General features: G+C 40.6%; 1 protein-coding gene across 1 annotated transcript in view; it reads left to right on the top strand.

Annotated features, from left to right (window-relative positions):
- Positions 1 to 26,178, top strand: part of LOC140484288 (ATP-dependent clpX-like chaperone, mitochondrial) — a 52,231-nt gene that overhangs the window by 12,135 nt on the left and 13,918 nt on the right. Inside the window, exons 5-10 of the mRNA XM_072582858.1 lie at positions 2,280 to 2,432; positions 4,265 to 4,429; positions 9,465 to 9,553; positions 10,242 to 10,406; positions 16,586 to 16,882; positions 18,711 to 18,803. Coding sequence (XP_072438959.1) covers positions 2,280 to 2,432; positions 4,265 to 4,429; positions 9,465 to 9,553; positions 10,242 to 10,406; positions 16,586 to 16,882; positions 18,711 to 18,803 — 962 coding nt within the window. The remainder of the gene's footprint in view (positions 1 to 2,279; positions 2,433 to 4,264; positions 4,430 to 9,464; positions 9,554 to 10,241; positions 10,407 to 16,585; positions 16,883 to 18,710; positions 18,804 to 26,178) is intronic.

The following is a 26,178-nucleotide window of genomic DNA, read 5'->3' as shown; positions in this document are numbered from 1 at the left end:
CAAGGGCAGTTTCCAATACTAGTCCAGTTCCTGCTGAGGATGGTCAGGATTGTTTTCAGTTATGAGATGAGGAACCAAAGGACTGTCAATTCAGAATCCGTCTTTACGTTTTCAGGCTGATGGTGGGCTGATTTACACATGGAATGAAAGAGAGGAAGATGCAAGTAGATGGCACAGCTCTTAATGTTTGTGGAGGATTAGATTAGATTACTTACAGTGTGGAAACAGGCCCTTCGGCCCAGCAAGTCCACACCGACCCGCCGAAGCGCAACCCACCCAGACCCATTCCCCTACACTTATCCCTGCACCTAACACTACTGGCAATTTAGTGTGGCCAATTCACCTAACCTGCACATCTTTGGACTGTGGGAGGAAACCGGAGCACCCGGAGGAAACCCACGTGCACACGGGGAGAATGTGCAAACTCCACACAGTCAGTCGCCTGAGGCGGGAATTGAACCCGGGTCTCTGGCGCTGTGAGGCAGCAGTGCTAACCACTGTGCCACCGTGCCACCCACGGAGGAGAGATGTGAGTGATTAGTCAGTGCAGAGGGATTCCAGGATTAGTGGTGCCAGGGATTAGTGTGGGTGAGGACGAGTGGGGAAGATGTTGCAGGCAATAACAAGAGTGGTAGAGTATTGACCCGGGTGGGAGGTGGGTACAGTAGCAGAGATAGAGTGAGTGTGTGGTATTGGACAGTAGGAAGCACTTCTGCTGGCAGTATGGAGAAGGCTATTAACATATTTCCTAAATTGCTGGGCTTTCTTTCAGTTGGTTCAGACTGCTTTACCCAGGTGGCAAACTTGAACCAGGCTGGCCATGTTGGTTTTGGAGGAAGAGGAAGTTCCCCAGTGCACTTCCCCATCCAGCAGGAGCTCCAGTTCACAAAATAGGTTGTTGATTTCCCCATATCTGCCATGTCCAGGGCAAATGCCAAAAACCCTGCAGGGCACCTCTGGATTGCCAGGGTATTTCCCTGTCAACCTGTGACTCCACTTTCAAGGAAGTGTGCACCTGAACCCCCAGGTGTCTTTGTTCGGCAACACTCTGCAGGGCACTACCATTGACTGTGTATGTCCTTTCCTGGGCATTTCCAGGTGCGCAATGGGTTTTTAAAGATGACACCTTTGCCAGGGTTCCCATTCAGTTCTAGGTCCAGTGTGCGGTGCATTGTTCTGGAAACAGCATGTGGTAAGATGGGGTGGAAATCAGACATGACACTCACCATGCAGCTGACAACAGTAAATTTATGGGGCAAATTTTGTAAGATTCGGTAAGAAAACTCACTCAACCTCACAGCAAGAGTCACTCTACTAAACATGAAACAGCTTGAATTTATCTGAAAAAAACAGAAAATTCAGCCCGTAATGTGGCAGTGAGTCACCTGCATCATGTTTAGTTGATCTGATTGAACAACTGTCAGTATGTGTGAGCCGTGAATCAAGAGTATGAGGATTGCTGAGTGTATGACTGGTACATCAGAACATAGAAATATTGGGAACGAATCTTTATTGATAGAGATTATTGTTGGGTGAGTGACAAGGTTAAGTGACTTGTTTGGATGATGAGGTTAGTGGTACAGCTGCTAAGATATCCCATTTGAGTTTTGAACTCTCTTTTGCAACAAATACCAGATTTTTAAAAAATTGTCATGTTCATATTCTAAGAACTATACTGCTTTGCTACTTGCTCCCATTGCCAATTGGCCACATGCCTCAAATACTTTCTGTCCACCTGCAAATGCAGAATGTCTCTCGTCATCTCTATGACCTGTACCAAAGTCTCAAGCACAGTGTAAGAAAACAGTGCCTGTCCTGTTGCATGTTGTGCCATTCTTCAGATCATTACTCCACAGAATCTGGTCACAAAGGACTCTCCATCACTTATTTCAGCTGCAACATGCTTCCTGGTTATGCACTTACATAGCACGTCACTTGTGATATTGAGTGCCTTGCAGATATGTAGCTTCAATCTGCAGTACAAGTAGCAGTGAATACACACTGTGATAACAGGGACTAGCAAGTTGAATCAGTTTAATGCCTACAAACCAATGAATGTGCATGTGTTAATACTACATTTTCAGTGCTTGTTTCTATAGATTATGCAATTGAGCATCTCACCATACACAACAAAAATTCAATTTATAATTCCATCTTATACTTCATTTATAGATTCATTGCTAGATTGAGGATTTTTTTGCTAGAATATCAAAGCAACATGAAAAGTATTGCTATGAATTTTTTTTATATACAAGTACTCATCTATATCTTTCCAACAGAACTGCTTCAATTAACAGGATTGATTTCACCCTCACCTTATTTATCGCAACATTCACTATCAAGGAAAGGTTTCCACAAGAATTTTGACTCTGGTCATGACTCTGTTCATCTAGACAAAAGTAATATCATACTGCTTGGTCCCACTGGCTCAGGTATGATGGAGTTTCAATCGTTTCAGAAATACATTTCTAATTATGCTATCAGTTGAATGTCATCTTTTGTTTCAATGGGCTCAACATAGCATAAAGATATTTGCCTCTAAATGTAGGTTAATATCAAGCTTGAATAAAAATCAATCTGGCATGTACCTTGAAAAGTTGCATTTGTATGGGTGTCATCACATTCATAGCAATGGAAACGTTTCACATCCAGTTACTTACTTTGGAGTGTAAGCAAAGCAATCACTTTGAACCTGGTAACATCCCAGATCAGAACCGAGAATTGATGGTATAGTTGAGGGAAGCATATTGTATTCACTTCCTGTTGTATTTTGAATGGTATTGTGAGGATTTTTCATAAAAATCCAAATCATTGGAATTTATTGATGGACCACTTTTTAACATTTCATCTAAAACATAGTGCAGCATTCCCAGAAATGTCAGATTATCTACATGCTCAAAGAATGGAATCTGAATTTACAATTTCAAAATTAAATATTGGAAAGAATAATCCAAGGCAAAATGTCATTTCCAGTTTCACATCAGGATTGAAATTAAATCTTACCACTTTCATTTCTTTGCAATGTCACAGTAGGTCGACATTTACTCACAATATTAGTCACAAATATATTATTATGCTCCTATTAAACTCCTTTGTCGTCTGTTTATCTAAGGCAGTAACCTAATTGAAATAAATCATTCATACCTTTGTTAGAATGGTATGTGGAGACATTTAATTTTCACAGTGCTACAATCAGGTGAGCACGGGACCTGGCACTGGAATCGACGGCTGCTACATTGGCAGAGGCGACATCAGTGAGGTAGGCCAGCAGTGAAAGATGACGCCTGAGGATTGGTAACTTCATTGCTGTTGAGTCTGATACTGGCGTTGATGGAAGGATATCACAGCGATATTAATGAGATTGACCCAGTGGCTCAAGATGCAACTCTGACATTGGTGGGCCGGGTGCAGGGGCCAGCAAGGCAGTGGTGGAGGAAAATCAGGCCAGCAGTGAAAGATAGTACCTGAAGAGTAGTGGCTTCAATATTATTTGGGTCTAGTGTAGATGGCAGTGAGGCAGTGGAGGAGGGATGCTGGCACAAGCATCTTTGATGATGAGCTGCCTGAGAACGGTTGCACTCTTTGTGCTATATCTTTCTATGGTTTTCTTAATCTTAAAACTATTCAAAATGGTGCTGGATCATGGCAACAGTAGGAAAGCTTTTCTGTGTATTTTACTGTTTCTCTCACTGTAAGATACATGTGACAGTAAAATCATTCATTAAATAAAATCAAGAGCCTTATCATAAACCAATTAGTCTACCATCCGAAAACATTAACCAGGCTTGAGATTGCTTGCTTCCAAAATCAGGTATTTTCAGACTATGGCCAGAGGCTTCAGCAAAATCTAATGATTGTTTCATATAACTAGCATTATGGCAGTCAGTATGCTGCACACAGCAGGGGGAAGCTTGATATGGGGAATGGATTGAAGTATTTAAAGAAAGCTCATACTTATTAAATATGTGGGTGGGGAGCATTGTAGTTTCAAGTGGAGCTTTAGGCATAAATCATGTTTAAAAGTTGTAACATTGGCAGATGATGGTCAGGTGTATGTGCCAAGCTTGCCTGATGTTACACTGGAGGTCTTGGTTAAGCAGTGGGAATGAGAAAGGAATTCTGCACTCTTTATAAGAAGATTGTGGGAAGAGATCACAAGACATTCTAATCAGCTGCATCTCCAAAGAGATTTTCATATTTGTGAAATGTTCTTATTTATTGATAGTTTTATTTCACTGTCCAATCTTTTGTTGTGTTTTCATAGGGAAAACATTGTTGGCTCAGACTTTAGCCAAGTGCTTGGATGTACCATTTGCTATCTGTGACTGTACTTGTCTAACACAAGCTGGATATGTTGGTGAAGATATTGAATCAGTTATTGCTAAGTTACTGCAGAATGCAAACTTCAGTGTTGCAAGAGCTCAACAAGGTATCATCATACTTATTTTTGCCAAAAAGTACATCACACTCTGTTACTGAACCTCTCCAAAAAAAGATTAAGCTTATACTACTGCAATTGGTTTAAACATGACCAATTATTCACATTAAGCAGCGGAAGACAGATATGATTCCTTTATCTTTCCTGAATACACTTCTGCTCAATTTTGTTTGAATGGTAATGGTTATATTGTTGCTCATTTTTCATTATTATGCAATATTCAAAGTGAGATTATTGATTAACAAGTGTTATGATGTTTACAAAGCTATTTAAATATATAAATATGTAAAGATTAAACTTTTAAGATTGGTATTATCAATTCAGGACAAATAAATCATAATCAGTAACATATGATAGAATCTCAACATCCTTCTTACCTAAATTATGCTGATGAACACTCCTTCATTGTTATGTATAATTGAGATGTATGTTAGGACATTTAAGTGGTGAGACACGTTAGCACTGCGACCTCCCACCAAAATGGGCTATATAATGCTAATGGTTAGACAGCAGATTGAGTCAAAAAGTACAGCCTGTCAGGCAGCATCCCAAGAGCAGGAGAATCGACGTTTTGAGCAGAAGCTCTTCATCAGGATTGGTCCTCAGATGCTGCCTGACCGGCTGTGCTTTTCCAGCACCACACCTTTTGACTTTGATCTCCAGCATCTGCAGTCCTCATTTTCTCCTGGACAGCTGATGGATAAGCATAGCCTGAAGTTGTGCAAAGAAACACGTGGAATCCGTAATCCCGCTGACTCCATGGGAATGGGCCCGGAAGCTGAATTTGTGGATGGGCCTGGAACCCCCTCCACCTGGAACCCTCTGAAAGAGTCCATTAAATCAGAAAATTCAAAGGGTGCTGACTGACTTGAACTTCATAAATACCCAGGAAAGGTTTGAGGATTTAAAATCTTCTCTAATTTCTGGGAAACTGTTAAACTGACCTCCCCCTTCCAATTCACCACTGATCAACCAACTACCTTTCTCCCCCAGACCCCTAATAATCACTCGCTAACCAGAGCCCCATTTCTCAACTCAACCCTGCCACACATACTCCTCACCCCAAACAGAGTGATATTATTCCCATCTCCCACTGTTCTCAACATCCTCCCCTTCATAGAATTGACAGGGGAGAGTCAGGGTGGCGGATTTATCATACTGTGTCTGGGCCATTTTGTTGGGGGGTTACACAACCTTGTGTTTTATTGCCAGGAACTTTGAAGGAGAAGTGATTGATCCAAATTTTCATGATATTAAGGGGAAAAATGGGATAGATAGGAACTATTTCTAGTGAACAGTCAGGCAACATCTGTGGAGAAAACAGAGTGAATGGTGTGGACTTTTGTTGAACCATGAACCCTTTAAAATGGCAGGTGGGTTCTAAATTTGGGTTTCCAACTCCATAGATCCCTACGATCCTTAATTTCCCACAGCACGTTATGCTCACTTACCCATCCTCCAATGCCTTGCACAACTTCCACCCATTCTCCCAATGAACCATATGCCCCATGCCAGGCTATACCGATCTACCCACTCTTCCAATGGCTGACATGTCCCCATACCAGGCTATACCTACTACTTATTTCCCTAATGGCTCTTCAAGTTTGCGATGCCAAGCTATGCTCCGAAAATACACAATAAATCTTGCCTGAGAGCCCAGCGATCTACTTGAGTGCTGAAATTACTGAACCCTGAGGATAAATGCTGAGAGGGTGTTTCCCATCATGGGTGGATCTTGGACCAGAGAGTAGAGTCTCAGAATTAAGGGGTGCTAATTTAAGACCAAGATGAGGAGGAATTTCTTCTCTGAGGATTGTGAGTCTTTGAAACTTCTTACTCCAAGAGCTATGGGAGCAGAGTCCTTCTGTACATTTAAGGGAGGATAGATAGATTTTTGCTTAGTAGCTGAATCAAAGGTGGTGGGGAAAGGGCAGAGAAGCAGACTGAATTTGGAACACGCTCGAGGGGCTGAATTGCCTTCTTCTGTACCTCTCTCTTATGGTCTTATAGTCTTCATTGACAGCTTTGGCTCTGATCTCTTCTATCAATTGCATTATTTTTATTTACAGAAGTTAAGAGATTTCAAGTGCCTGGAACTTTCAAAGGTCTGGATGATTAGTGCTTTTATTTCCCTGTGCTGAAAGGACTATTTAGCATTGTGAAAAGTTATGAATAAATAGCTTTTTAAAAAAGTCTTTCTAAAAAGCTTCTTGCGTCTGTATCCTATTGTAATAATAAGATTCACTGTCTCAATATAGTAGATCAATGGGTATGAAAGTACTGATTTGGAGTATTACAGGAATTGGAGGTGAGTGGAGGAGCATTGCTTAGCATGCATGGGGCATGAGAAGCTAGAATGGTTGGAAGATTCAGCATGAGGTGGCATGCATAGGGCATAGACGTGTGTGGAAGGGTAGGTAGTGAGGACTAGAGGCCCTTACACCCAGCGTATGAGAATACAAAATCAGTGATGATTCCACATTTATCTGCATGTAGAGGTTCATTTTAAATACCAGCTTTTGAAGGGAGCACACTGCCATTCAAAGCTGTGAAATGTGCTTGTGCCACATCAGGGATGGGGAATGCCATCAGTTAACTCTCTATAGATGCCACCTGACCTGATGAATACTTCCAACGTTTTTATTAAAATTTCCAGCATCTGCAATAGTTTGCTTTTGAAGTATTCCTTTTGGTGGGAGTGTTTAAGGTGGGGATCACAGTCTAAACCTCACAACCAGACATCCTTAGGAGTGAAATGTAGATATACTTTGGCACAGAAAAGGATGTTAGAAGTTTGGAATTATCTTCTGCAAAGGAGAAGTGATGTTCATTCAATCATTAATTTTAAATCTGCAATTAGAATCATAGAATCCCTACAGTATGGAAGCAGGCCAGTCAGCCCATCAAGTCTACACCAGCCCTCCGAAGAGCATCCCAACCAAATCCAACATCAACAATATCCCTGCATTTCCCATAGCTAATCCACTGAGCCTGCACATCTCTAGACACTATGGACAATTTAGCTTGGCCAATCTAGCTAACCTGCACGTCTTTGGACTGTGGGAGGAAATCCACACTGACACCGGGCAAATGTGCAAACTCCACATAGATGGTCACCCAAGGGTAAAATTGAAGCTGGGTCCCTGGCACTGTGAGGTAACAGTGCTAACCATTGAGCCACCATGCTGCAGTTGAGAGATTCTTTTAACAAAAGGCACCAAGAGCAGATAAGTGGGGTTATATCACAGGTAGATCAAGACCTGATTGAATAGTGGTGCAGGCTGCACATTCTAAACAGTGGTTATTCTGGTGTTTCTAAGCCTGACGTAGAGTGGGCAATTGATTGGGTTGAGTTATCTATTGATCTAATTTCAGATTAGGATAAAGTAAAAATATCTACATTTAAGGCAGCAGCCTTCAGAAGAGGGTTGCTAACTCTGGTTGGATGTATTCTTGGACAATTTATTGCACACCTCCCAGTATCCTGCTGTTGGCCAGCCCATCATACGTTTTTTTATTGTAACCACATTTTCCCATAGTCAGAAGTCACACAACACCATGTTCTAGTTGCACGGGTTTATTTGAAATTAGAAGTTTTCAAGCGCTACTCCTTCGTCATATAAAGTCTTGTGATTTCAAATAAACCTGTTGGACTATAACCTGGTGTGGTTTGACTTCTAACTTTGACCACCCCAGTCCAACACTGCCACCTCCACACATTTTCCTATAGCAACTGGAAAGCACATGAACTTTTTAGGATGCTTGTGATTATTATTGTCTGTCAAACAACCTTTATTTCCTTGAACAACATTATACTTTAACTCATAAACAAAAATGCTCAAAGAAAATGAAAATAAAATTGTTTAACACTCCAATTATTATTTTTCATTAAATTTCCTTGCAGCACTGTCCTGGAGATTAATCATTGGTTACAGGAGGGTTGGCAACTTGACTTTAGTTGTGCCGTTAAAAATTGTCGATTTGACAATCAGGTCCCACAAATAGCTACTAGCAGCATTGGTAACCCCAGCTGTGATCAGTTGCAGACAACTTTTTATAAAAAATGGTGCTACTGCAGTAATGTCCCTGCCTCTGTGCCAGGGGATCCAATCTAAAGTTCCACCTGCTCCTGAGGTGTGTAATACCATTGACCGCTCTTGTGATGCATTGATTGAGTCCCTACTCTCTGCCAGCAGGTCTGGGTTTAAGTCCTACCTTCTAAAAGAGTTCTTATGGCTTAATGGTAGTATCCTTACCTTTGAGTCAGGAGGCCTGGGTTCAAGTCCCACTTGTTTCAGAGGTGTGTAATAACATTGCTGAGCAAGTTGGTTAGAAAATAGGTATAATGATGACAAACAAGCATTGGTCTCATTTATTGTTTATGCAAACAGACCAATGTCTATTTCTGACACATGTTTTGGATGCCTAACTGATATTACGTGCCAGACGGTCCCAGTACGCAATTGTTGTATTTTTACTTTCACTCCATAAAATGTTAGTTGGCAATTGAGAGTACTAGAAGCTGATGGACTGTGTATGAAGTTCATCATACCCTTAAGAGTATTTAATTTCAGGGACCTTGCTATCATGTAAAATGCAGTGCAATGTTCACTTCATCTAATAGATTTGAAACAGGAAAGAAGGGAAGATCTACTTATTCCCAAACTCTCTCACAATCCATTTCTGCCTAATTTCTCCATTCTCATCCTCTTCCCCTCTGTCTTACCGATAACCCTCACAATAGTCCTGCATGGCTAGGAACTTGTTCACTGACTGCCAGTGCTCAAATTTTCAGTTCTTGTTCATTGATATGCCACAAGCAACAGTGAAACATTCAGAAGGACTGAAATAAGTCATTAACTTATTTCTCAATGTCAGCATTGGAAGCCTGAACATCACAGGGGTCATTACCTGTAACGAAGGAGCCAAACTCAATACATGTTGTACTGCAAGTTATAATGTTAGTGTTTCATATTGAGATAGTACTGTTTTTGAATATTTATTTATGTCTCTTTTACACCATAAGGAATTGTGTTTCTTGATGAAGTGGATAAGATTGGAGCAGTTCCAGGAATACACCAGCTTCGTGATGTAGGAGGAGAAGGTGTGCAGCAAGTGAGTAATAAGAAAGCTTTTCATGATGAGACAGTTAGCCTGAATCAGAATTTCTTAACTCAGCCGAACAAGGTGGTGTGCTGAAGTGGCGAGAAATTGGAAATTCAAGGTCTTTTTTTCATGGACAGAATGTCGATGTTTTGTGAAGCAGTCACTCAGTCTCTGCTTTGTTTCCTCAGTGTAGAGTTGACAAACTCTTCTGAATTCCAAATTGGATTCATTGGTGATTATCTGAGACTTACTACCTCTGTTTTTGAACTAACTCATAATTTATACCTCAGTTTTCTCCCTTCTGGAGAAAAGCATCCCACATCATCCATTCTTTCATGATAGATGGAACCTCTCAGTTCTGGTATCCTTCCAGTAAATCATCCGAGTAAATCCAGGAACCTTCCTCAGTTTCTCAATATCCTTCTTATAATACACACACCAAAGCTATGTACAGAAGTAACAGACTGCTGCTTCATCCATGTCAAAACCTGGGAGCAGTTGAAGAAGAAACCTTCTGGACCCTGGAAAATTAACAAAGTAACAATTGCTCACATGTTAGTTAGTTTTATCATTTGGGCTTATGAGGTATCTTAATAGCTCATCAATATTGTGATTTGCAATATGAAATGCAGATAACCTGAATTGCAATGTTAAGGGCCTGCAATGGGGAATATTATACTGGTACTTTTTTTTTCAGGGTTTGTTGAAAATCATGGAAGGAACGATCATAAATGTCCCAGAAAAGAGCTCCAAGAGATATCGTACAGATACCATTCCAGTAGACACTACCAACATTCTCTTTGTTGGTTCAGGCGCTTTTAATGGATTAGACAGAGTAATCAGCAGGAGGAAAAATGAAAAGGTCCATTCTTAACTCTGCCATACTAAATGTTCTTTCCAACATTCTTGGCAATTTGTTTGATAAGTCTTGTGATTCTACCAGAGTAATTCTCATAGCCTATATAATATCTAAAACTTCAAGGTTTGGTAGAAGATTTGTAGCTCGGGTGCTCGTTGTTGTGGTTCTGTTCGCCGAGCTGGGAATTTGTCTTGCAAACGTTTCATCCCCTGTCTAGGTGACATCCTCAGTGCTTGGGAGCCTCCTGTGAAGCGCTTCTGTGCTGTTTCCTCCGGCATTTATTGTACAACCGGAAGTGGCAGAGACAGGCCACTATAAATGCCGGAGGAAACAGCACAGAAGCGCTTCACAGGAGGCTCCCAAGCACTGAGGATGTCACCTAGACAGGGGACGAAACGTTTGCAAGACAAGTTCCCAGCTCAGCGAACAGAACCACAACAATATCTAAAACAGATTATTCACAGGTTTAAGATCTAGGTTTAACACTTTAGATCAATATAAGGGGTCTGGACTCCAGAGGGTGGAGTCCTCACACTGAGTCTTCTTTGGGATCCATCAGGTAGTAATTGCAAATATGTTTGGTGAGAGTGCTTTCAAATTACTTTAAGAAACAAAATATATTTATCTGTTGTCCCTTGGTGTACTTTTCTCTGACACAAGATTAACCTTTTCTCTTCTCTTCTCGATCGCGTATGCAGTGACTCATGTATTTCTTTGCCCTTACATTCAACAGTCAGTGCTCTAGGTTGTTTCTCTAATTAAGACCTTCTTTTGTTTTATGTGCCATTTTGCTAAAGACAGAAGAGAAGTTAGATTCCATGAAAACACACTGACCTCGTCAGACAAAAGCATTCCACTGGATGTCAGCTCAGAATACAAACACTGGAACCCTTATCTCTTTTTGCCTTAGTTTCTTAAAATGACATTCTACAAAACTGATCCTACCGTCTGTCTTCCACTTTTTGAACTGATGTCTCTCAGCTCTGCATCATGCTAAGTCTAAGGCTTCCATAATTGCCTGCTTTATCTGACATTTGGATAGGTACATGAATAGAAAAGGTTTAAAGGAATATGGGCAAATGCAGGCAAGTGGGACTAGTTTAGTTTGGGAAAATTGGAGAGCATGGATGATTTGGATTGAAAGGTCTGTTTCTATGACTCTGACTCCAGAAGCTCCCACATTCACTGCTTCAAATCAATGCCTGTCCCACCATTGTCTATTTGCTAATTAGTTGAATGTAATTTATTAATTTAATCAATCGCATGAATTTCTATTCTTAACCACAATTTTGCTGTGTCTATTAAATGTTGAAGTCAATTAGAACTGAAGATTATACACTCCTTAATTAATCAGGCAACTCTATTAGGTATCTGTTAAAGTTTTAGTGTTTTCTATTCATAAATGTTCCCTAACTCAAGTATTCTTAAAGCATTTTACACAATTCATTATATTAAGCATTTAACAGCCAATCAGCTCCTCATACTCTTGTTTTTATCACTTTTACTGCTTTTTCCCCAAACTGAGTGCATGTTCTGGCTCCCAGTGCACTTCAAAGGGTTCAGAAATGCAAAAATACATCTCTTTCCCACACTGCAGTGAGCTCCCACACTAGCCAAACTCCCAAACTTGCCATTCTATGCCTGTGTTGCATCTGATGCTCAAAACCATCTTCAAAAGCAGCCACCACCTAAGACTCCCCCCCCCCCCCCCCCCCCCCCCCTCCCCCCCCCCCCCCCCCCCCGTCATTCACCTCTGTCGGTAAGTCATCATACTGATAGCTCATCAAAGAAAGCACCAGTTGCCTTGCAACCATTTAGCCACTAACTAGCTAAAGGTGGCATTTCCTCCACTCAGGAATAGGAAGCCCTACCTCAGAGCTGCTAGCCATAATTAAGTAAAGCCTATTGTTAAAAATAAATAAAGTTACCAAAATATTCTACCAAGTATTTGCCATGAAATTTACAACATTTTGAAAAGATTATCTTTAATATTCTGAGAATTCTTAATGCTTAATATTAACAAGCAGTTGCTGGTTGTAAATAACTTGAACATAGTTGAAAAGAGAGGCATGTCGCTGAAGTTTTTCACCTTATGTTCATTCGGACAAATGCACTCAGCATTGTCTGGGCAACAATTCTCAAAGTACATGGGCGAGTTGGGCAAATCCACTCCTGAGAGATTCCACCTCACTCTGATAAATTCACTCATGAGTGCAATCAATCAGAGAAAATTTGCCCTGCTAAATTGTATGGATTGAAATAGTGAGCAGCCACTCCTTCAACTACATGCTGGCTGTAGCTTATACTTGCTGCTAACCAATAAACCTACTGGCAACAAACACAGGAGAGAAGAAACTTTGGAATGTAGGAGCCATGAGTAGGGTATGTAAGTGATAGCAATGAGGGAATTACCAGGGAAACATTTACCCCAGATCATGATCAGGAGAGATCATTAACTGAGTCTAGGATTAGGAGCAGCCATTTGCCAAGTCTGGGAGTTCTATCAAATGGGTCAAGGTTCAGGGAGCATTGTGGGGGGGACGGGTGGAAATGGGAGGTGAGAAGATAGCTGAAAGAGGCTTGTGAAGAGAGGTGGGGAATTCAAGAGGGGAAGGAAGCTGAGATGGAGAGGGAACAGTTTTAATGTGTTAATAAAATACAAGCACACACCTTACTGGGATCCAAGTAAACTTTAAATTACTATAGTAACAAATTTCTTACAAATGTATGTGGAATATTTAGTTCAAAGGTGCACTGGTTCAAGAGTTACAATACTTGAAGAAAATATGGATCCTGCTGTAATGAATACCACTAAAATTAAATCTGGGATTGAGATCTGAGATGCAGCTAAAATAAAGGGAAGTAACTGCCTGGTTAAAATGATCCTACTTTCAAAATATGTGCTGGAAATGCATTAACTGAGACCTCACTAATTTGTGGAAATTGATTTAGGATGATAACTGTTTGTATGTTGAAGTTTGTGTCAATTATTCTTTAAAAACTTTTGTTGAAAATTAAACAGAACATGCTACCTGAGAGGTTAATGCTTTCTTTGTGGCTTTATATTTATTGATAAATTCATTATTATTGACAGTTAATAAATTACTCTGAATACCTTATATAGCAACACAGATACAAAATTGATACTATGCGACTACATCACCTAATAAAGTCGTAAAGGTAAAGTCATTATAGTCTGCTTTAGGGCTGCTCTCATTAGAGAGAGACATCTGGTGGTAATTTAATCTGAGAGTCACCATACCTTAGGTGAGGGGAGAGGTTGAGAAGGAGAGTGCATCACAGTAACGTCCACTAGTGCAGGAATTGAATCCATTGTATTGGTGTCACTCTTCATTATAAACCAGGTGTTCAGCCAACTCAACCAACCGACCCCATCATCTATTAACTAAGTTCATGAGAGTGATAAAATAGCCATCAAAAACAAAATATAACCCCCAAAAATCAAAACGTAATTATTGAGAGAATTTCAAAATAAGAAAAAAGCTGTGTAAGCTTGACAGTCGTGAAACGCTTGATATATTAGATTAAATTACTTAGTGTGGAAACAGGCCCTTCAGCCCAACAAGTCCATACCGACCCTCTGAAGAGCAATCCACCCAGACTCATTCCCCTACATTTACCCCTTCACCTAAGGGTATGGGCAATTTAACATGGCCAATTCACCTAACCTGCACATCTTTGGACTGTGGGAGGAAACCAGAGCACCCGGAGGAAACCCACGCAGACACAGGGAGAATGTGCAAACTCCACACAGACAGATGCCTGAGGTGGGAATTGAACCCAGGTCTCTGGCGCTGTGAGGCAGCAGTGCTAACCACTGTGCCACCATGCTGCCCATGTGAGTCTGAAAGTATTACTCGTTGGTTGAATGCTGTAAGCACCATCTATTATAATGATATCACTTGGAATTGGTGAGGGTAAAGAAGAAGCTTGTAGGAGACAGACCTGAAGCTAAAGAACTTCTGACAATCTGTGCAGTATTGGGAGTTATATTCCGTTAATTGGCAAATTGTTGCACTAATACAATAAATTGAGGTGAGATTCTTGAAGTTAGTTCAAAAAGGTGGATATCCTACTTCAAACTAGATGACTTCAGGCTTGAAGGAAGCAATACACAACAGTAGGCTTCCTGTCACAATGCAGGTGAACAATGGCAATAGTTGCACCCTCTTCCAACTTGTTTTTTCACTGACAGATTAGCAGCTTTCTGATTGACAGATGAAGAATGGAAGCCATTCTCGTGAGCACTATTAACAATTTATATTTGCTTACAAAGTGTCTGAGAAATTTGCCCAATAAAGTAGAGACCACATAAACCAGATCGGGTGAAATTGACATGCTGTTTATTACAAGCGATATCGCTGGAAGAGAAATTGACTAAGGTGAAACAGCACAAACAGTCTGCCCAGGTAGCCGAGAATTTCTCTTCCCCAAGCTGAGGATGAAGCCAGTTTTTATAATAATCCTGTACAATAAGGCTAATTAGAAATGGGGAAAGTACAATGTATCTGGAATGTATCTGGAAATGGAGTAAACTAGTTATAATTATGCTAATCAGAAAACAGTTATCGGAGGAATGTCCTAATTTTCTACACAAAGCAACATTCTGACAATATCGATGGGTCCAGAGCTTCCATTCGTCTTTGCAGATAGGTGCTAATGTCTCCTCTGAATTGGTGAGGTACTTCCATTGTCTTGTCCTGGGAGTAGTGCTCTTGCTGGTGCCTCTCTGTCTGACCTGCTCTTTGTGTGGCTTTGGTATTGCTGGGTTGTGAAACTGCCCTCAGGGCTTTGGGATAGCTGTGGTGTTCTGTCATTATTTAGTGGGTGCTTTAAGTGTATTCCCTTGTCTGTGAGTGCTGTTTAGTTTTGCTTGTCAGCCTGCTTGGTCCTTGCTGAGTCATTCTGGGTGTTTTGGTACAGTTTGGCCAATTTTGCTTTTGTGGGCCTTTTGTGGGTTGGCAGGATGACAGATCTTTTCCCACACAAAAATGTGGTTTTGCATATTAGAGTGTTTTCTCATACCCCAGTTGCATGTGATCATGCCATCATGTGACACTACTGATAATGTATTCCGACTGGTAGAATAACCACTTACGTTGCAGAATATATTCAGCTAAGTTCATATCCTAGCTCTTCTTATGCTTGCAAGAAAAATATACTTTGACATAGAGACTCATTCTCTGCAAACAAAAGGAATATGTTCAAGCTTTGCACTTTTTTTTATAAATTATCAGGAAGCATGGGAGCCTATAGACTCTTTGCTCTCTACATGGCATTGCCTCTGCTAATCAGAGTATTACTTAAATGGAGAAAAATTGCAACACAAAGGACTTGGGGTACTTGTCCATAATATGCAGAAAACTAGCACACAAGTATAGCATTAATCAGGCATACTAATGGGATATTGGTCTTTGTATCAAAGGAGTTGGAGTATAAGAGTGGGGAAGTCTTATTGCAGCTGGACAAGGTGCTGGTGAGACCACATCTGGAATGCTGTGAGTAGTTTTAATGAAAGATATAGTTTTATTGGAGGCAGTTGAGAAAAGGTTCACTAGAATGGTTCCTGGTGTGGAGAGATTTTAAGAGCCAAAGTTAAACAGGTTGGAACTTCAGTCATTGGAATTGAGAAGAATGACAGATGATCTTATGGAAACGTATAAGATTCTTAAAGGTGAAATGCTGATAGATATTCCACCTCATGGGAGAGTTGAGGACCAGAGGGCATAGTCTCAAAATTAAGGGGTGTCAATTTGAGACTGAGATGACAACAAATTTCATCTCAGGGTTGTGAGCATTTTAAATCCTTGCCATGGAATTCTATGGGCACAGTGTTCTTGTTATGTTTAAAGCTAAGATAGATTCTTGATCAGTAGGAGAACTGAGGGGCTGAATGGCCTACTCATGTTCCTGTTTCAAAGGACAGAGTCTACTTGCTAATCGATCACCAGCCCTTAGCTCTTGAAATATATTTTGGGAATTGTTTAAAATATATATTTGCCCTAATGTGTGCTAAAAGAAAACTTTCAGCGATGTCTCTCTTGTTAGCAGTATTACCATTAACATTTTCTCAATTTAAACTGCAATCTGTTTGAATTTTGTATATTCAATAAAGCTTCTAAAAGCAAGTGGAAATTAAAGTATTCTGTTTCCTCACTCAGTACCTAGGATTTGGTGCAACATCTAGCCTGGGCACTGGCCGTCGAGCTGTGGCAGCATCTGGCCTGGCTAATTCCTCAGGAGTGAATGCACAAGAAGAGTCCCAAGAGAGAGATAAATTGCTTAGTAGTGTGGAAGCTAGAGACCTGATAGAATATGGAATGATTCCAGAATTTATAGGACGATTTCCTGTGGTTCTTGCACTACATAGCTTAAATGAGGACATGTTGGTTCGTATTCTGACAGAACCACAAAACGCAATAATAACGCAGTACAAAATGCTGTTTGACATGGATAAGGTATGAAGAAACTTGCTTGACATGGATAAAATGTGCAGAAAATAGAAAAGGAATCTGTGCCTGTACAAATGCAGAGGATTAAATAACTGAATGGTTTAAATCTGACTGTACAGGTCACAGTGAAGAAAAAAGGGCATTAATCACAATTACATAAGCCATTATGTTTTAAGCCAGTGGTCTGCTGCTGATAAAAAGAAGCATTGTCATTGTTTTAAAGCAGAACTCTATGCTACCAGAATTTGGGACTCAGAATCATAGAATGATTACAGTAGGGCATACCATTTAGTCTATCATGTCTGCTGGCCTTCTAAGGAACAATTCACCTAGTGCCACTTCCCTTTTTACTCACAATCCTGCCAAATTTTCCTTTTCAGATAATAATTCAATTTCCTTATGAAAGCCTCAATTGGCCTTACCTCCATTACGATTTCAGGCATTGTATTCCAGATTCCAAACACTCACTACATGGATAGGGTGTTTCCTCATGTTACCATTGCAAAAGAGAGTTTGTTGAGAGGAAAATAAATTGTGACTAACATTTGCAATAATTTGAAACTATTAAACCATAATGATATTAAACTGTAAAAGCAGAAGCAAGTTGTTAATTCCAAACAGTAGGATGTACCTATTGATGTGAGCAAGCATTGATCTTTAGAGATGCCTCAGGACACTTAGTTCCTTCATATCAACAAAATTAAAGAAACAAAGCTGGGGTTTCTCCAAGTATTATGATCAATGAGGACCACTAACATAGATTATCTAGTTGCTCTCCCATTGCTATTAGTTGGACCTTGCATGCCTTACAAAACAACAATATCAAAAGTACTCCATTCACTGATACCTGAACATATGACATATAATCGACAAAAGTAACTATCTTTCTCTCACTACAAAATGTTTAAAGTCACTATTGAATTCCCCTTCTGAAACAGACCACTCACTGCTGACTAACAATAGTGATCAGAACACATCAGTGAAATTACGGTTCTTGATATTTGGAGAGTGAGCCTTTATGGGCAAATCCTTAATATATGCTTTTATATTGATGTACTCTGATCTCATTTCCACTTGTCATTAAATGGAATACATATTTAAAAACATTGCCTATGACAGACAATGGGTCATGTATAATTAGAATAGAATTACTGTGCATATTAACTGAATAACTACATAAAGAAACACACTATCAAACCTATATTATCTCTTATAGTTGCTGAACAGAATCAGTATGCAGAGCCTGCGATTATTTATTTAGTTGGTAGCCCTCTAATCTTTTCAAGATTTGGATTTACTGTATTACATTTCTTCATTGCATGAGAAAATTTTACTTTACATTTGAAAAGTCACAAATTCTGAAATATGTCTCTCAATCTAGGTTTTGCTTAATGAACATCAGTATCTATTGGCAAAGTTTCAGTTATGAGTGCACCTATTTAATGGTTGGGAATTCCTAAATTATGTTGCTGATTGTAGAATGACTTCACTATTATTATTTGGAAAATACTGCATTTCAGGCACAAAGAATCCTTAGTTTTAACTGAAATTGCAAGCCAACCTGCTAGAGCTTCTCATCTCATGTAAACAAAAAGCTACATTGTCCTGCCCAACTTTCTTGAGTAACAATAAAAAATAATCTATCTTTGTGATATAGATACCAGATTAGAATGATTTTATTCTTTTTTGTTCTGATACATGTTCAAGCATTTAAAAAGTATCCTCCAAAAATGAGGTACAATATGTCAATTAAAATTAACAAACATGATTTAAATAACAAGACAGCAGTGACATGGGAGTTTTCTCAGAAGTCTTTTTACACCTTTTATTTCAGTGTCACTTTTCTATTACGGATGCAGCTGTGCGTGCTATTGCACGTAAAGCAATTGAAAAGAATACAGGGGCCAGAGGATTGAGGTCAATCATGGTAAGTTAATATTTATTAAATAGCCTGTGCGTAATTAAGGTTGCAGTTGGATTTTGGATATAAAATTTTAAATATTTTAGAACCAAGCTCAAAACTAGTCACAGCAGATCTCTGAATAATCAGCCACAAAGAGAATCCTGAATGTTTTTCTTGAGTTCTGTTGTAAGATAGTACATCAGACTCGAGCAACGGCCCTACTCAGCAGGATAGATAAACTATCATAAGTTCACCTTGATGAACTTTCAGAATTTCATATTTTAATGTATTACATGAAAACGTGTTACATCAATACAAGTAGTGGTTGTTGTTGGAATGGTGTGTGCTAAATTGGTGTTTTAATCAGACTACTTTGTATGCACATTCTGATAGCAGCATAAAAAATTATGGTATGGAAGGACGAAATTCAACTCATTTGCCATAATCATTTCCTATAGACAAATGCGTGGCATAATGGGTGATACGTGTAATGACACTGGGAGCAACTTGTGCCATCTTTTATGCTTTTCATAAATGACGAATAAGATCCTTGTTGGACAGTGGCAAGTTGCCTATTGATGGGAATTAACGTATGTTAACCTTGCTAACAGCCCAACTTGCCTCATTAATATTCAGCTACCCATCTTATATTCAGATTTTAAATGCATCAAGGGATATGGGGAGAAAGTGGAAAAATGGCATTGAGAGTGAGGATCAATTCTGATCATATTGAGAGTGGACCAGGACCGAAAGGTCAATGGTCTACTTCTTCTCCTTGTTTCTATGTTACCAAACTCAGGAAACAAGCCCAACATTGGGAAAACTTGACAAACCAAGTGAGTTCATGATGGATTTAGGTTGCAATTTGCTCTGAACAATTCTATGTTAGAAACAGGACACCACATCTCAGGGCATGCCCCATGGTCACTGGCCACTTGCATCGTATATAAATAGACATTGACATCTGACATGTGCCAGCCTCTAACATGCATCTATGAATCTCATGTATCATCCTCAATCACTTTCAGGATGCCTCTTCACTTCAATGCTTCACATTGGCTACACCAACAACTCTCATTATAATGCTGGAGAAAGAACACTGCACTCAATGACACAACCAACTCATGAACTGGACCAAACTGCATCCCCAGGCTCTTTGATTGCTCTCAGTATTCATTCACTCTGACCTTACTCGGATGCTGACAGCATCCCTGCCTTGCATTGCCTTACACTGCTGATTTGTGCTTGATGTGCTTGATGAGGGCAAAGTGGTAGATGTGATCTATATGGACTTCAGTAAGGCATTCGACAAGGTTCTCAATGGGAGACTGATTAGCAAGGTTAGAGATCATGGAATACAGAGAGAACTAGCCATTTGGATACAGAACTGGCTCAAAGGTAGAAGACAGAGGGTGATAGTGGAGGGTTGTTTTTCAGACTGGAGGCCTGTGACCAGTGGAGTGCCACAAGGATCAGTGCTGGGTCCTCTACTTTTTGTCATTTACATAAATGATTTGGATGCAAGCATAAGAGGTACAGTTAGTAAGTTTGCAGATGACACCAAAATTGGAGATGTAGTGGACAGCGAAGAGGGATACCTCAGATTACAACAGGATCTGGACCAGATGGGCCAATGGGCTGAGAAGCGGCACATGGAGTTTAATTCAGATAAATGTGAGGTGCTGCATTTTGGGAAAGCAAATCTTAGCAGGACTTATACACTAAATGGTAAGGTCCTTGGGGGTGTTGTTGATCAAAGAGACATTGAAGTGCAAGTTCATAGCTCCTTGAAAGTGGAGTTGCAGGTAGAAAGGATAGTGAAGAATGCATTTGGTATGCTTTCTTTTATTGGTTGGAGTATTGAGTGCAGGAGTTGGGAGGTCATGTTGCGGCTGTACAGGACATTGGTTAGGCCACTGTTGGAATATTGCATGCAATTCTGGTCTCCTTCCCATCGGAAAGATGTTGTGAAACTTGAAAGGGTTCAGAAAAGATTTACAAGGATGTTGCCAGGATTATAGGATTTGAGCTATAGGAAGAGGCTGAACAGGCTGGGGCTGTTTTCCCTGGAGCATTGGAGGCTGAGGGGTCACCGTATAGAGGTTTATAAAATTATGAGGGGAATGGATAGGATAAATAGACAAAGTCTTTTCCCTAGGGTCCCTGGAACTAGAGGGCATTGGTTTAGGATGAGAGGGGAAAGATATAAAAAAAAACCTAAGAAGCATCTTTTTCACACGGAGGGTGGTACGTGTATGGAATGAGCTGCCAGAGGAAGTGGTGGAGGCTGGTACAATTACAACACTTAAGAGGCATTTAGATGGGTATATAATAGGAAGGGTTTGGAGGGATATGGGCCGGGTGCTGGTAGGTGGGATTAGATTAGGTTGGGATATCTGGTCGGCATGGACGGGTTGGACTGAAGGGTCTGTTTCCATGCTGTACATCTCTATGACTGTATGACTCTATGTGGACGGTCCGGTGTTGGACTGAGGTGGATAAACTTTAAACTCATACAACACCAGGTTAAACTCCAAACGATTTATTTGGAAGCACTAGCTTTTGGAGTGCTGCTCCTTCATTGGTGGTTGTGAAGCAGTATCATAAGGCAGAATTTATGGCAAAAGATAATGTGTCATGCAACTGAAATGATATAATAATAATCCTCCCCTGTTGATAAGTCTTTCACCTTTTAGAATGGGTTGCAGGTTTCGGTTCATTAATATATAAATCCCAGATTTACATATTACTCAAGTCACATTCTCAGATAACTTAAGGTTTTATAAAAAAATGTGACATTTCAGGTGCATTAAAGGTGTGAGGTTACAGTCTGTCCATATCCCAATCTTGAGTCAGACTGGTTCTATTTCCAAAGTGGAACTTACAAAATATTACATGGATTGATTGCCTGCATTGACTGCCTGCAGGTTATGCATTTTTTGAACAAAATAGAATGTATCTACAAATATAATTCTGCAAATACAAATTCACCCCATAGACCTATATGTGAGTGCACGTGCAGGAGAGAGAGAGAACAAGAGAAAGAGAAAGAGAGAAAGCATGTGCATGTGTGTGTGCGTGTGTGAGTGCACTCTCCTGCACGCGCACACACATATAAGTCTATGGGATGAATTTGTATTTGCAAAATTATATTTGCAGATACGTACTATTTTGCTCAAAAATACACAACCTGCAGGCAGTTAATGCAGGCAGTCAATTTATGTAATATTTTGTAAATTCCTACTTTGGAAATAGAACCAGTCTGACTCAAGATTGGGATATAGACTGACTGTAACCTGACACCTTTAATTCATTGCCTGAGCTGAGATGTCACCTTTCTTTTTATAATACCTTAAGTTATCTTGAGAATGTGACTTAAAGAAATTCTGGGATTTAACATTTAATGAACCAAAACCTGCAATCCATTCTAAAAGATGAAAGACTTATCAACAGTAGAGGTTTGTTTAATATATCATTTCGGCTGCATGACACTGTAATCTTTTGCCATAAATTCTGTCTTCTGATCCTGCTTCACAACAACCTGATGAAGGAGCAGCACTCTGAAATTTTTGTGCTTTGCCTTTTCAGTCAAAGATAAAGGTTAATTTTGTTGCTGTCTTACCTTGCTGGTTGGTGCAGAAATAAAACCAAGAAACCTGTCATCAGGCTGCAGTTAAGTCAAAGTGGATAGCATTTGCTCAGGGGGACCGAGTACGATAGATCAAGGGCAACCTCTGATACCAGTCCAAGCCTCACTCTGAACAATCTGAATCTGGATCATCTCCTCGCAAGTTTTTCATATTTATTCACAGGATGTGAACGTTGTTGGTTAGGCCAGCATTTATTACCCATCTTCAATTGCTCAGAGGGCAGTTGAGAGTCAACATTTCTGTATGTCTGGAGTCACATGTAGATTAGACTAGGTTAGGATGGCAGTTTCCTTCCTTAAAGGAGATCAGTGAATCAGGTGGGAGTTTCCCCCAGCAATTGGCAACAACTTCATAGTCATCATTGAACTCCAAACTGTTTTTAGTATTAAATCAATTTCCACCATGTGCCATGGCAGGATTTGAACCAGATCCCCTGATTATTTAGCTAGTTCTCTGGGTTAACAATCTCTTGATAATACTAATCATCCATAGTCTCCCCTTGTGAAAAGCCAATTGACGGGCAGGATATCAAATGTATTTATTCTTTCTGTCTTGTTGATGACTGTTTTCTTTCTGGAATGACAGAAAGGCAGGTATTAACCAAAAATATAAAAACATACAGGAAATATTTATTTAGATGTTTAAAAAGAAAAAAATTAACTGAGGAAGTGTTGGCCCTGTAGGAGATGAGTCTGGGGAATTAGTAATGGTGGATAAAAATGGCAGATGAATTGATTAGATGTTTTGCATTGATCTTCACTGGAGAAAATACAGATCACATCCTGGAGATAGCTGTAAATCAGAAATCGAAAGGGAGGGAGCAACTCAAGAAAATTACAATTCCCAGGGTAATATTGCTGAGTAAGTTGTTGGAATTGCAAGTTGGCCAGTCACCAGGTTCTGATTAATCTTGTTCTAGGTTGTTAAAAGAAGTAACAAGTGAAACAGTTGATGAATTAATTTTAATTTTCTAAAACTCATTGAATTCTGAGACAGTTCTTTTAACAAGTTGCTCATGTAAAGTCCTTCATTCAAAAAGCAGGAGACAATAGGCCCATTAGCTTAACACCAATCATTGGGAAAATGGTATTATTAAGTTGCAATTAAAAGTATTATAACAGGGCACTTGGATAAGGTCAAGGTAATCAGGCAAAGCCATAATGGTTTTGTCAAGATAAAATTGTGTCTATTTTATTATGGTTCTTTGTAGAAGTAACTTGTTATGGGCAGCACAGTGGCTCAGTGGTTAGCACTGCCGCATCACAGTTCCAGGGATACAGGTTCGATTCCGGCCTTGGGTGATTGTCTGAGTGGAGTTTGCATATTCTTCCTGTGTCTGCATGGGTTTGCTCTGGGTGCTCCGGTTTCCTCCCACAGTCCAAAGATGTGCATGTCAGGTGAATTGGCCGTGCTAAATTGCACATAGTGTTAGTTGCATTAGTCAAGGGGAATGGGTCTGGGTGGGTTACTCTTCGGAGGGTCGGTGTGGACTTGTTGGGCCGAAGGGCCTATTTCCATACTGTACGGAATCTAATCTAATCTAAAGGGGAACCATTTGATGTATTTAGATTTCTGGAAGACATAAGGTGTCATATCAAATAAAAGTTCATGATGCTAGGTGCAACATATTGGCTTAGATTGAAGATAGGCTGGTTCACAGGAATCAGAGAGTAGGAATAAATGGATCTTTTTCAGGCTGAATGGTGTGCCACGGGAGTTGATGCTGGGGCCTCAACTCTGCAATTTATATGAATGATTTGAATGAAGACACCAAAGGTATGGTAGATAAATTTGCTGAAGACACAAACTTAGGTAGGTAGGAAATTGAGTTATGAAGAGAACACAAGGAGACTACAACTTGATATGGGTATGTTAAGAGAGTGGGCAAAGACCTGGTAAATGGAGTATAGTGTAGGAAAGTGGATATTTGTCCATTTTGTCACAAAGAGTAAAAATAAGCATATTATCTAAATGGTGAGAGATTACAGAGCTCTGCGATGCAGAGAGACCTAGGTACCCTCTTGCATGAAATATAGATGGTTAGTATGCAGATACAGCAAATAACCAGGAAATCTAATAAAATGCATGGGGATTTGAATGTAAGGATTGGGAGGTTATGCTTTAGTTAAACAGGATGTTGGTGAGACGGCATTTAGAGTACTGTGTACAATACTGGTCCCCGTACTTACAAAGGATGTTAATGTTTTGGAAGAATTTCGGAGAAAGTTTCCTATACTAATACCTGGAATGAGCAGCTTGCCTTCTGAGGAAAGGCTGGACAGAATAGGCCTGTATCCCCTGGACTTTAAAATAGTCAGAGGTGACTTAACTGAAACAAGGGGACCTTTCCATTTCTATCTCGGGCGACCGAATCAACATGGACATTTACTATAAACTGACTGACTCCTACAGCTACCTAGACTACACCTCCTCCCACCCTGCCCCCTGTAAAAACGCCATCCCATATTCCCAATTCCTTCATCTCCGCTGCATCTGCTCCCAGGAGGACCAGTTCCAATACCGTACAACCCAGATGGCCTCCTTCTTCAAAGACCGCAATTTCCCCCCAGACGTGATCAACCCAGATGCCCTCCACTGCATCTCCTCCACTTCCCGCTCCTCCGCCCTGGAGCCCTGCCCCTCCAACTGCCACCAGGACAGAACCCCACTGGTCCTCACCTACCACCCCACCAACCTCCATATACAGCGTATCATCCGCTGTCATTTCCGCCACATCCAAACGGACCCCACCACCAGGGATATATTCCCCTCCCCTCCCCTATCAGTGTTCCGAAAAGACTACTCCCTCCGTGACTCCCTCGTCAGGTCCACACCCCCCACCAACCCAACCTCCACTCCCAGCACCTTCCCCTGCAACCGCAAGAAATGCAAAACTTGCGTCCACACCTCCCCCCCCTTACTTCCCTCCAAGGCCCCAATGGATACTTCCATATCCGCCACAAATTCACCTGCACCTCCATACACATCATTTATTGCATCCGCTGCACCCGATGTGGCCTCCTCTATATTGGGGAGACAGGCTGCCTACTTCAGAGAACACCTCTGGGACACCCGGACCAACCAACCCAACCACCCCGTGGCTCAACACTTCAACTCCCCCTCCCACTCCACCAAGGACACGCAGGTCCTTGGACTCCTCCATCGCCAGACCATAGCAACACGACGGTTGGAGGAAGAGCGCCTCATCTTCCGCCTAGGAACCCTCCAACCACAAGGGATGAACTCCGATTTCTCCAGTTTCCTCATTTCCCCTCCCCCCACCTTGTCTCAGTCAAATCCCTTGAACTCAGCACTGCCTTCCTAACCTGCAATCTTCTTCCTGACGTCTCCGCCCCCACCGCACTCCGGCCTATCACCCTCACCTTGACCTCCTTCCACCTATCGCATTTCCAATGCCCCTCCCTCAAGTCCCTCCTCCCTACCTTTTATCTTAGCCTGCTGGACACACTTTCCTCATTCCTGAAGAAGGGCTTATGCCCGAAACGTCGATTCTCCTGTTCCTTGGATGCTTTCTGTTCACAGATGCTGAGTTTTACTAGCAATTTTGATTTTTGTCTCTGATTTACAGCATCCACGGTTCTTTCAGTTTTTACGAGGTTAAATTCAGATCAGCCAAGATATTTTTCAATGAAGGATTAGGCTGTACTGTTCCTCATTCGTGTATTTGTTGTTTGTATTACATCAGATGAAAGTGGGTGTCACAGCTTTTCCTGTTGATGCAGGTGGGG

The sequence above is a fragment of the Chiloscyllium punctatum genome, chromosome 2, assembly GCF_047496795.1.
Source record: "Chiloscyllium punctatum isolate Juve2018m chromosome 2, sChiPun1.3, whole genome shotgun sequence".
Classification (NCBI taxonomy): domain Eukaryota; kingdom Metazoa; phylum Chordata; class Chondrichthyes; order Orectolobiformes; family Hemiscylliidae; genus Chiloscyllium; species Chiloscyllium punctatum.
This window is presented reverse-complemented; position numbering and strand designations above follow the sequence as displayed.